This window comes from Symphalangus syndactylus, chromosome 8 (assembly GCF_028878055.3).
Source record: "Symphalangus syndactylus isolate Jambi chromosome 8, NHGRI_mSymSyn1-v2.1_pri, whole genome shotgun sequence".
Classification (NCBI taxonomy): domain Eukaryota; kingdom Metazoa; phylum Chordata; class Mammalia; order Primates; family Hylobatidae; genus Symphalangus; species Symphalangus syndactylus.
In genome coordinates, this window is record NC_072430.2 from 107,757,472 (window position 1) to 107,770,171 (window position 12,700).

At 43.7% G+C, this 12,700-nt stretch overlaps 1 protein-coding gene and 1 long non-coding RNA gene across 51 annotated transcripts in view; one reads left to right on the forward strand and one right to left on the reverse strand.

Annotated features, from left to right (window-relative positions):
- Positions 1 to 9,693: 9,693 nt before the first annotated feature.
- On the reverse strand, positions 9,694 to 10,801 carry LOC129488315 (uncharacterized). The gene is made up of 2 exons (XR_008659635.1): positions 10,672 to 10,801; positions 9,694 to 10,327 (listed from the first exon to the last, which is right to left on the reverse strand). It is a non-coding gene; the product is annotated as an uncharacterized lncRNA (long non-coding RNA).
- Positions 10,113 to 12,700, forward strand: part of ABI2 (abl interactor 2) — a 181,992-nt gene continuing 179,404 nt past the window's right edge. For 48 of the 50 annotated variants that reach the window (XM_063644917.1, XM_055290266.2, XM_055290276.2 and 45 more), the window contains exon 1: positions 10,321 to 10,477. In XM_063644917.1, coding sequence (XP_063500987.1) covers positions 10,361 to 10,477 — 117 coding nt within the window. In that variant the 5' untranslated portion in view covers positions 10,321 to 10,360. Of the gene's footprint in view, positions 10,478 to 12,700 lie in introns of all 50 variants that reach the window. The other 2 variants (XM_055290298.2, XM_055290307.2) reach the window with 2 other exon arrangements.

Consider the following 12,700-nt stretch of genomic DNA (forward strand, 5'->3'; position numbering starts at 1 on the left):
TACTGTAATTATCTTTAAAATTCTTTAGCATAAGAATAAGATGAGAAGGTAAGGTAAAAATGGAAGACATTGTCACATGTCACAAATTAATGTCTATTCATTATATCATTCTCCATACTTGTATGTTTGTACTTTCATAATAAAGATTAAAGGACAGGTGTGGTGGCTCACACCTGTAATCCCAGCCCTTTGGGAGGTCAAGGTGGGACGATCACTTGAGCTCAGGAGTTTGAGAATCCTGGGCAACATAGCGAGAGTCTGTCGCTGCAAAAATACAGATGCGCGCCTGTAGTGCCAGCTACTTAGGAGGATTAGATTGGAGGATCACTTGAGGCGGGAAGGTCAAGGCTGCACTGAGCCAAGATCAGGCCACTGTCCTCCAGCCTGGGTGACAAAGTGAGACCTTGACTTATAAAACAAAAATATTGTGGCCAGGTGCGGTGGCTTACGCCTGTAATCCCAGGACTTTGGGAGGCTGAGGTGGGCAGATCACCTGAGTTCAGGAGTTCGAGACCAGCCTGGCCATAATGGTGAAACCCTATCTCTACTAAAAATACAAAAATTAGCCAGGTGTGGTGGTGCACACCTGTAATCCTGGCTACTAGGGGAGGCTGAGGCAAGAGAATCACTTGAATCACTCGAATCAACAGTGAGCCAAGATCGTGGCTCCAGCCTGGGCAACAGGGTGAGACTCTGTCTCAAAAAAAAAAAAAAAAAAAGGAAACCCTTCCTGCAAAAACAGATTGAACTCACACAGCTATAAAGCATGGAATCCTGTATTGCACAGCTGTATTGCAGAGTAAGGATTTTTTTTTTTTAAAGTAATTTGGTCTTTTTTTTTTCTTTTTTTAAGAGACAGGATCTCACTGTTGCCCAGGTTGGAGGGCAGTGGCATGATCATAGCTCACTGCAGCCTCAAACTTCTGGATTCAAGTGATCCTGACATCTCAGCCTCCCTAGTAATGGGGACTAGAGGCATGCACCACCACACCTGGCTAATTTTTTATTTTGTGTAGAGACGGAGTCTCACTATGTTGCCGGGGCTTCTCAAACTCCTGAGCTCAAGGAATCTGCTTGCATTGGCCTCCCAAAGTGCTGGGATTATAGGCATGAGCCACTGCACCCAGCCAATCACATAATTTTTTAATAAAAAACTCTGTATGCATTTATCCTGAGTACTGTGTAATAGCTAACAGATAACTTAAATCAAGTTGATGATAAAATTACTAAAAAAGAAAAAAAAGTCATCTTGGGTTGCATTAATAAAAGTATCCTTTCTGGCCAGGCACGGTGGCTCATGCCTGTAATCCCAGCACTTTGGGAGGCCGAGGTGGGCGGATCACGAGGTCAGGAGATCGAGACCATCCTGGCTAACATGGGGAAACCCCGTCTCTATTAAAAATACAAAAAATTAGCCGGGCGTGGTGGCGGGCACCTGTAATCCCAGCTACTCGGGAGGCTGAGGCAAGAGAATCACTTGAACCCGGGAGGCGGAGGTTATAGTGAGCCGAGATCGTGCCACTGCACTCCAGACTGGCAACAGAGCGAGACTCCATCTCAAAAAAAAAAAAAAAAAGAAAGAAAGAAATTAGCTGGCTGGCTGTGGTGGTGCATAGCCTGTAGTCCCAGCTACTCAGGAGGCTGAGGCAGGCGAATTGCTTGAATCTAGGAGGCGGAGGTTGCAGTGAGCCGATATTGTGCCACTGCACTCCAGCCTGGCGACAGAGTGGGACTCTGTCTCAAAAAAAAAAAAAAGAAAGAAATCCTTTCTAATTTAAGGAGATAAAAGTCTCATTGGACTTGTAGAAAAATAATTTACGTTCATTTTAGAGAAATTAAGATGAGTAAAACTAAAAAAACCCTACAATTCGGCCATTCAGATTACACACACACACAATATACATTTACAAATTGCCTTTCAGAAAGGTTATATCAAATTCATGAATATGTATGGTTGATATTGTCATAATTGTCATTCTTTGTAATCTTTGTCAATCTGATAGGTGAGAAATGTTATCTTTTTATTTTACTTGCATTTCTTTGATAATTGCGGTATCAAACCTTTTTTAGTTACATTTATCGACTATTTGTATTCCTTATTTTGTAAATTTGCCTTTTGTCTGCTTGTTTGTTTTTTTGAGATGGAGTCTTGCTCTGTCACCTAGCCTGGAGTGCAGCAGTGTGATCTTGGCTCACTACAACCTCCCGGGTTCAAGTGATTCTCCTGCCTCAGCCTCCTGAGTAGCTTGGATTACAGGCATGCACCACCGTGCCCGGCTAATTTTTGTATTTTTAGTAGAGATTGGGTTTCACCATGTTGGTCAGGCTGGTCTCAAATTCTGACCTCGTGATCTGCTCGCCTCAGCCTCCCAAAGTACTGGGTTTACTGGCGTGAGCCACCGTAAATTTGCCTGTTTATGTCCTTTTCTCTATTGGGTATTTGTCTTGTTGATTTCTAAGAGCTTCTTATGTATTCTTTATATAGTAAGAACATTAACCCTTCATCATAAACATCAGACATTTTCCTGATTGTCTTTTTTAAATTATTTGTGCTATTTTAAATTATATGAAAGTGTAACATTTTTATTTTCCTTTTTTTAAAAATGTAATTTAGAAAAGTCCTCTCCATTCCAATGTCTTATATTTACCTTTATTTTCTTTAAGTTTTTTTGAGACAGAATCTTGCTCTGTTGCCCAGGCTGGAATGCAGTGGTGAAATCTCAGCTTACTGCAACCTCTACCTCCTGGGTTCAAGAAATTATCATGCCTCAGCCACCCAAGTAGCTGGGCTTACAGGAATGTGCCACCATGCCTGGCTAGTTTTTGTATTTGTATTTGTATTCATTTTTTGAGATAGGGTTTCATTCTGTCACCCATCCTGGAGTGTAGTGGCATAATCTCGGCTCACTGCAGCCTCCACCTCCCCGGTTCAAGCGATTCTCCCACCTCAGCCTCCCGAGTATCTGGGACTACAGATGCACACCACCATGCCTGGCTAATTTTTGTATTTTTTGGTAGAGGCGGGTTTCACCATGTTGGCCAGGCTGGTCTTGAACTCCTGACCTCAATTGATCCGCCTGCCTCAGCCTCCCAAAGTGCTTGGATTACAGGTGTGAGCCACTGTGCTCAGCCTCTATTAGTGTTTTTAAAACTTTAAATCTTGAATTTATGTTGCATTTATTTATTATTATTTTGAGACATAGTCTCGCTCTGTCACCCAGGCTGGAGTGCAGTGGTGCAGATCATGGCTCACTGCAGCCTCAATCTCCTGGGCTCAAGAGATCCTCCCACCTCAGCTGCCCGAGTAGCTGGGACTACAGGCGTATATCACCATGCCTGGCTAATTTCTTTTTCTTTTTGTAGAGACAGGGGTCTTACTTTGTTGTCCAGGCTGGTTGGCTGGTTTTGGACTCTTGGGCTCGAGTGATTCTCTTGCCTCAGCCTCCCAAAGTGTTGGGATTACAGGTGTGAGCCACTTCTCTCAGTCAGAATTTATTTATTATTATTTTTTTGAGACAGGATCTGGCTGTGTTGCCCAGGCTGGAGTGCAGTGGCACAGTCTCGGCTTACTACAACCTCTGCCTCCCAGGCTCAAGCTATCCTCCTATCTCAGCCTCCTGAGTAGCTGCGCCTACAGGTGTGCGCCACTATGCCCAGCTAATTTTTCTATTTTTTTTGTAGAGACAGGATCTCACTCTGTTGCCCAGGCTGGTCTGAAACTCTTGAGCTCAAGTGATCTGTCTGCCTTGGGCTCCCAAATTGCTGGGATTACAGGTGTGAGCCACTATGCCTGGCCCAGTATTTATTTTTATATCATGATCTAACATTTTTTTTCCTGTTATCTAGTTGTTCTAGTACTCTTTATTTCCCTTTGATTTGAAATGTCACGTTGATCACATATTTAATTCTTGTATTTACTAGGATTGAGTTTTTAGAGTTTTTTTTTTTTTGAGACGGAGTCTCGCTCTGTCTCCCAGGCTGGAGTGCAGTGGCATGATCTCGGCTCACTGCAAGCTCCGCCTCCTGGGTTCACACCATTCTCCTGCCTCAGCCTCCAGAGTAGCTAGGACTACAGGTGCCTGCCACCATGGGGTTTCACCATGTTAGGATGGTCTCGATCTCCTGGCCTTGTGATCCACCTGCCTCGGCCTCCCAAAGTGCTGGGATTACAGGCGTGAGCCACCGCGCCCAGTCAAGTTTTTAGTTTTTATTCTACTCTGGTGATAATTTCATTTACTCTATGGTTTTTTTTTTAGACGAGTCTTGCTCTGTTACCCAGGCTGGAGTGCAGTGTGCAATCTTGGCTCACTGCAACCTCCACCTCCCGGGTTCAAGTGATTCTTCTGCCCCAGCCTCCTGAGCAGCTGGGATTACAAGTGCCCACCACCACGCCTAGCTAATTTTTGTATTTTTAGTAGAGACGGTGTTTTGCCATGTTGGCCAGTCTCATCTGGAATTCCTGACCTCAGGTGATCCGCCCGCCTTGGCCTCCCAAAGTGCTGGGATTACAGGCTACTTTATGTGTTTTTATTAATTAGAACCACAAGTTTTCTTCTGGATTATCCTTTTTCAGAAATGTCCTGGCTACTCTTATGTTTTTATTTTTATACATAAACTTTAAAATTACGTTGTCAAGTTCCAAAAAAAATGTATTGGGATTGTTGTCTGGTATCATTTTCGCTTGAAATATGGAATACTGAGTTCAATTTGGGGTTCACATTTTAAAGATTTTGACAAGATGGTGAAGACCCCAGAAGGAGGCAGCTACTTGTAAGGATAAGAACTGAATTTACATCAAAATATCATGAAACAGCTCAAAAATAATATTTGTATCTAAAATGTATTTTGTTCCTTTCTCCTGATTTTGAGTTTAGGTTTTCACACTTACTAGGTATCCTTGGGCAATCAATGTTTCTTAGTTTCAGTTCCCACATCGGTAAAAGGTTGGGGTAAGTCCTAGATAATCTCTAAGATGCCCACCAACTTGTACATTCTATAATTCTGTGAAATATTTGATGAAGAATACAAGAATTGGTTGTGTTCAGCTTTGAGAAAAAAAAAAACTCTATACTTAGTGAATGCCTTTAAGTATCAAAGAGTCGTTTTATTGAAAGGAATTAACAATTTTTTTTTTTTTTTTTGAGACAGAGTTTCGCTCTTGTTGCCCAGGCTGGAGTGCAATGGCGCGATCTCAGCTCACTGCAACCTCCACTTCCCAGGTGCAAGTGATTCTCCTGCCTCAGCCTCCCTAGCTGAGATTACAGGCATGTGCCACCATGCCCGGGTAATTTTGTATTTTTAGTAGAGACAGGGTTTCTCCACGTTGGTCAGGCTGGTCTCAAACTTCCGAACTCAGGTGATCCTCCCGCCTCAGCCTCCCAAAGTGCTGAGATTACAGGCGTGAGCCACTGTGCCTGGCAAGAATTAACCTTTTTTTTTTTTTTTTTAAATTAAAAGAGGTTATGTAATGGATGTTCAATAGGCATTATTAATGTTTATGTGCATTATTGAAGTACTACATTTACAGAGTTAAACTGGAAGTGTGATTTAGCATGGTATAATGGAAAAGAAAAACATTAAAAAAAATCAAAACCAGGTATAATTGCTAACTCCCTGACTTCCAAGTATATTTGGTTAGTTTGTTTCTCTAAAGCTTGGTTTTTGAATCTGGAAATGAGGATCATAAAGCCTACTTTGCATTTAGTTGTGAAGATTAATTTATGTGAAATGCAGAATAAATGCCTGACACATAGTAGGCATTGAACACATGTTAATTACTCTGATTTTGCCCCCTCTCCCTCCATAGCTGTTAAAGACTTTTGAGAGGGCAAAACATGCTATACTACTGAAGGTTTTTATTTAATTAAATAACTTACCTAGAGTAGCATAGTATCAACAGAGTCTAATACAGTGTTCTGTATGCCAGTGTTATTGATAACAATGATCAAAACATACAGAAAATAAATGTAAATTGGAAGTTTTCCAGGCATGTGAAATATTATGTAATTTATATGTAAATTGCACCACCAACTACCCAAGTGCCCAAGCCAGCAATCTTACCACCAACATTGACTCCTGTCTTTCATTAACTTCCATGTTTAATCATTCACCAACCCCTATTGATTTTACCTACTAAATATTTATTACTCCATCCATTTCTTTGCATCTCCTCTCCCTGGAGATCACCATCATTTCTTAGCTGGATTGATTTAATAATCCTCAAACCAGTGTCTGCCTTGAGCATTGTTTCCCTGGTCTTTTCTCCATAGTGCATCCATCCTGAATTTATCTGATGAATATGTGAACATTTTGAATTTTCCAAGATATGAGGGAGGTCAGTCAGTATATAACGATTATATATTGTAATTTGATTTTTGTTTGACCCATTTGTAGCCTGAAATGAGCAACAATATGTTCTTATAAAGGAGATAGGCTGAATGTGGTGGCTCATACCTGTAATCTTAGCACTTTGGGAGGCCGAGGTGGGCGGATCACCTGAGGTCAGGAGTTCAAGATCAGCCTGGCCAACATGGTGGAAACCCATCTCTACTAAAAATACAAAAATTAGCCTGGCGTGGTGGCGAGTGCCTGTAGTCCCAGTTACTAGGGAGGCTGAGGCAAGAGAATTGCTTGAACCTGGGAGGCAGAGATTACAGTGAGCCAAGATTGCACCACTGCACTCCAGCCTGGGCGACACAGGAGACGTTCATCTCAATAAATAAATAAATAAATAAAAAATATAAAAAAGAGATGGCTATTAAATCATATACAAAATTAATTGTTTTTATGCATTTTAAATTTTTTTTTCAGAGACAAAGGTCTATGTTGCCCCATACTGGTCTCAAACTCCAGGGCTGAAGTGATGATCCTCCTGTCTCAGTCTCCTGAGTAGGTAGGACTCCAGGCACGAGCCACCCTGTCCTGCTAGAAGTTACAGTTTTTAAAGGTAAGATGTGCTTCTGTTACATGTGACTTAGAAGGGGCTAATAATTTTTAAAACACTGGAATAAATTTAAGAAAGAGATTTTTTTAAGATAGGTTATAACTTCACAACCTCATACATGGGTATATTAGATTTCTATAATTTTGAAAATCTTCTTGTACTAAAGCTCTTAAATATGGGTTCTTAGAGCAATGAGTTTGCTTATTTATGTTTATAAGAAGTTCATGTGAAGTGTGTACTTTTATTATAATTGTAACTCTCTAAGGGCTTGAAAATGCACTTTTATCATACCAGTTCACCTGAAAAATTGTAAAAATGAACAGATTTCAATTACCTTCATCAGCTTAAATAACTATGGAGAAGTAGTGGAAGATTTTCATGAGGTACACAATCTCATCCTTGAACCTAATAACTATATACTCTTTTACAGATTTTGTAGTTACCCTTTTTTGCTTAATCAATCTTGGTGGCAGCAAAGGGTTTGTTTATGTTCTTGCATCTTAGATTCTGCTGTGTACAAATCACCTCTCTAGATGGAGTTTCCCAGCTGCCAGAAATTGGAATCATAGACTTTTTGAGCCAGAAGGGCCGTTTCATAGGCAACACCTGGGAACTTGTTAAACATACATTAATAAATTGGGCCGGACCAACTGAATAAAGAACTCTGGAGGTGTGGTCCAGCAATCTGGTTTAGAAAGCCCTCCAGGTGATTCCAGTCCACACTCAAGTTTCAGAATTCCTGACCTGAGTTTCACCCTTTGATTTCTCTTTCTTTTTCGAGACAGAGCCTCCCTCTGTTGCCCAGGTTGGAGTGCAGTGGCGTGATCTTGGCTCACTGCAACCTACGCCACCCTGGTTCAAGCGATTCTCCAGCCTCAGCCTTCTGAGTAGCTGGGATTACAGGCATCCGCTTCCACGCCCAGCTAATTTTTGTATTTTTAATAGAGACGGGGTTTCACCATGTTGGCCAGGCTGGTCTCGAACTCCTGACCTCAACTGATCCACCTGTGTCGGCCTCCCAAAATGCTGGAATTACAGGCGAGAGCCGCCGTGCCTGGCCTCACCCTTTGATTTCTTGATAAGGAAACTAGGCCCAAAGAGATTGTCACTAATTAGAGAAAATACTAGAATCTTTTCTAGGTAATTTCTAGAATGATGAAACATCCCAGAGAGAAATTTGTTTATTGGGCTAATTGCTAAGCAGTAGTTGAAAAAATGCTGGGTGGGAATAAGTAATGATGGGGGAAGAGTCTGTCTACCATTTAACTCACCTGATAGGCTTCTTCAAGTTCAACATTATTTTTTGATCTATTGAAGTTTAGTCTGAAAGAAAAGTTTGCTTCATCTAACATTTGTTTTATTCACTTGATTATTCATGTCTTATTCATTGAAGCAAGTTGATGTGTCATTTAAGTAACTACTCCTTTCCATCACTCATGCTCTCAAACTAATGAATCTTAGTGTGCGTGACCCTGCAGCTTTCATTTTTAACAAGCTCCTCACACTTAAGTTTGAGAACCACTACTACAGAAGATGGTTAAAGTGCTTAAGAATAAAACTAGTTGGACTAGACCAACATTTTCAATATCCTTTAATTTAGGTTCCACAGTGAAAACTCATACATTCTGCTAATATATGTATCATGGAGCCAATATAACATTACGGTTTGCTCCGGAAATTTGTAATGATATGGTATTAAAGTGATTTTTTTTTTTTTTTTGAGACGGAGTCTCGCTCTGTCGCCCAGGCTGGAGTGCAGTGGCGCGATCTCTGCTCACTGCAAGCTCCGCCTCCCAGGTTCACGCCATTCTCCTGCCTCAGCCTCCCGAGTAGCTGGGACTACAGGCGCCCGCCACCATGCCCAACTAATTTTTTTTTGTATGTTTAGTAGAGACGGGGTTTCACTGTGTTAGCAAGGATGGTCTTGATCTCCTGACCTCGTGATCCGCCCGCCTCGGCCTCCCAAAGTGCTGGGATTACAGGCGTGAACCACCGCGCGCGCCCGGCCTGAAGTGATTTTTTTTGAAAGTGTAAGTTTCCTCATTATCTTAATGAAAAAAATTCACTGTAGGAGGGCCAAGAGATCACCTGATTAAGAACAGTGTTGAAACAATGGATCTTATTCTAACTACACAAGTCTAAGATGGTACTGCCTGGAGTCAACTTTGATTTTCCACAGCACAAATAACGGTCATGGCTTCATATCTCAGCAATGGTCAGGAGTTTTAGTTTTTCCAGATTACATTGTGTGGGGTAGTCGGATTTAGGAAAACAAGACACAGGATCTGGAGAATAAAAGCAGAATTACAACTCGGCAAGAGCAAAATTATCTGCCTTGAATTTTTGTAGCACTTAATGTTTTTTCAAGGTGTTTCCACAATAAACGTTGATTTTACCTATGTAACAGCCCTGTGAAGAAGGCAATTACTACAAGCAAAATCGTTTTCAAAATTTTAAATACTGAATCCATGAATAGGAAAAAGGACAGCGAAGTTGATAGCATTACAGAAATGACAGAAAAGGTTGTGAGTGAGGAAGCGAATCGTAGAAATGGCAAACATAAAAAGCTGAGGCCCACGGCACCGCAAACCAGAAGAGAAAGGGGCTAACCCGGCAGGGGAGAACGCCGTTAGTAGGGAAGTGCAAAGAGGCAGGAGCGCAGGAAAGCTGGGGTCAGGAAACTGCAATTCACTGCAACAAAGAGGATGAGGTCAAATTTGAGAAAAATGAAGTCAGGTGGCATTGAAAGCTGCGTGAAAGTTTGTTTTATTCCTGCCCTGCTGAGGTGTGATCTTTCACAGAGGAGGGTCCCAAGAGTGGAGGCTGTGCCCTCCTTCGGCCTCCTGTCAGCAGCAGAGGGAGAAAAGCCTCGAGAAGTTCCCCAGGCCGATGACCTCCATGGGGACAGAGCCGAGATGAGTCCCGGAGGGAGCCGGCGGGAAGCCAGCAGAGCAGGGTGGTGTGTTCCCGCCGGGCTAACAAAGGCCGCCGGGAGGTGGGGGCTTCTCCAGCCGCTCCAGGGGCAAGCGGGCGGCGGAAGGGTTAACTGCGCCACCAACTCCCGCACGCATCCCGGCCCCTACCCCGGCCGTCGCTAGGAGACGCCGGAAGTGGGGGAGGGGCCAGTGGCGCGGGCGAGGGTGGGAATCTTTTTCGGGCTCCCGGGGGCGGAGGGAGTGGAGCGCGCGTGCGCGCGCCCAGCCGTCCGTCGCAGCGGTGACCGTCCTCGCAGTCCGTCGGCTCGCGCCCCGCCCCCGTCGCCCCCTCCCCTGTCGCGCGCTGGGGCTGTTTCTCGCTCCTCACGAGTTACCGCCGCCGTCACCGCCGCTCCTCCTCTCCCGGTCCTGGGTTCCCTGGCGCTGCGTCCGCCGCTCCCTCTGCGACCTGTATGAGGAGGAGGAGGAGGAGGATGTGAAGATGGCGGAGCTGCAGATGCTGCTGGAAGAGGAAATCCCGGGGGGCCGCCGGGCCCTCTTCGACAGCTACACAAATCTGGAACGGGTGGCCGATTACTGCGAGAACAACTATATCCAGGTGCGAAGCATCCCCCGCTGGGGCGCGTCGGGCCTCGGGGCGGTGAGGGGCGCGTAGGGGGACCCCCGCGTCGGGGGCTGCGCGCCTCGGGGACACGGCCCGGCGGAGCCCCCGATGGGGGTGGGGAGCTGGGTGAGGGCTGGGGCTGGTGAATGGGTGGGAATTCTCGGCTGGAGAAACTGTATTTTTAAAACCTTTTAAAAAGCGGTGAAGCAGTTCTCGGCGTGGTGCGTGTGTCGCGTCCCGCCTCCTCGCCGCTCCCGCCCTCGGCCGCCCCCGCACTCCGCGCGGGTCAGCATTCCGGATGGCGGAGGGGGCGGAGAGTGGCATTTTCTGTTTGACAGAATCCTGCTCCGCACCTTAGGGTAGGGGTGTCGCGGGTATTGACGGTTTACCTCCATCCCCCAAATTCTGGACGATTTTTAAGTGGCTATCTTGCTGCAAAGTGAAGTGCTTCAGGCTTCAGTTTTCTGTTCCTGTGAATGCTTCAGAAACCCTTCCTTAATATTTTATGTTCTAAAGGGGATACGGTAGAAGAGCAGCAGTCTCTTGTTGGAAGTTAATGCCTTTTTTCTCCCTATGGAGAAGGATGATGAGCTGATTCCCCCCTCCCTCCTAGTTCCTTTAGAATAGGCAATTTTCCTGGGGGTGGGAGGAGGACGGACTATGACAGTTTCTTAGAGAGAATTGGGAAGATGAACCTCCTGGTTTAATTTTTTTTTTTTTTTTTTTTTTTTACCGTGATGGATCGTTTGGCACAGGGGCTGATAGTGGTAGCGGCGTGTGTGTGTGGAGGCGGGGGATACTGGATGATATGAGATCCAGCTGCTCCTGGATGAAGCAAAATATTCTGTGGATTAAAAAAAATCTTTCTTTAAAAATTACTTGAAAGGATAGCAGGTTAAAATGCACAGTGCAAAATCCAAAATCTTTTTCTTTTTTTTTATGGTTATTTTGAATTATGGGTTCTGCCTCCATTTTTTTTCTTTCCCATTTAAATTCTCTTGGGATAAAGATGGAAATGGAAGCAATATGTTAAACTGTTTCTTCACAGTCCTTTTTTTTTTTTTTTTTTTCCTTTTTTCTTGCTCCCACCACCATCTCTCCAGGGATCCTTCTTTTTTCTTTTCTTTTTGAGAGACAACCTCGATCTGTAGTCCAGGTTGGAGTGCAGTGGCGCGATCTCGGCTCACTGAAACCTCGGCCTCCTGGGTTTGAGCAATTCTCATGGTTCAGCTTCCCGAGTAGCTGGGACTACAGGCGCCCGCCACCACAGCCGGCTAATTTTTGTATTTTTAGTAAAGATGGGGTTTCACCATGTTGGCCAGACTGGTTTCGAACTCCTGACCTCAAGTCATCCACCCACCTCGGCCTCCCAAAGTGCTGCGATTATAGGCGTGAGGCACCTTTCTTAACATTAGCTATATAGGAAAGCATTTTCATGTCTTAGTGTAAATTTTAAAAAACAGGTGTTACAATTTTATAGGTTCGTAAATTTTGTAATGGCCACATGGTTGATCACGGAAGTGAGATTTCGTTTCATTAGACATACTATTACCTTGTAGACAACATTTGTATTTGAGAATGAACCACTGTATAAACCTGTTCCCTCGAAAGAGGCAGTCGAGTATGGCTACTAGGAAAGGAATGTAGGCAAGATTAATACAAAAAATTACAAATGTCCACTTGTAAGGTACTTTGCTGATACAAGTGGGGTAGAAAAGATTCAGAAGTTCAGGCCTGGGCGATAAGAGTGAGACTACATCTCAAAAAAAAAAAAAAAAAAGGTTCAGTTTCTCAATTTTTCGCTAAAATTGAAGGTCTTTTATGGCCTAGAACTGTGTGAGGGGTGGATGGTACATACCTAGTAGGAGAGGCTGATCTTGGAGGAAATTAATATCATGTAGTTAATTTACACTCTCTAGTGCACTGCTGGTACCAAGGAGGACTGGAGGAAGCAATGCTGTTCTGAGGGAATTCACAATCTCTAGTAGAGGCAAAACCTAAAGGAATGAAGTGGTAATTCCATTGCCTTGTGCAGCATATTATGGGGAAAGAGTTGCAGGTCAGAAGAGAAACTGAGGGTGGAAAAGTGGATTGCAGTTATTACCAGTAAGAAAAAATAAACAGATTTCTCTCTCTTTTGCAAGATGATTTTTTATTGTAATTTGAAGGTACAAGTTCCTCTTAAGTTATAATTGCTATATAAAGGTAAAAGGATAA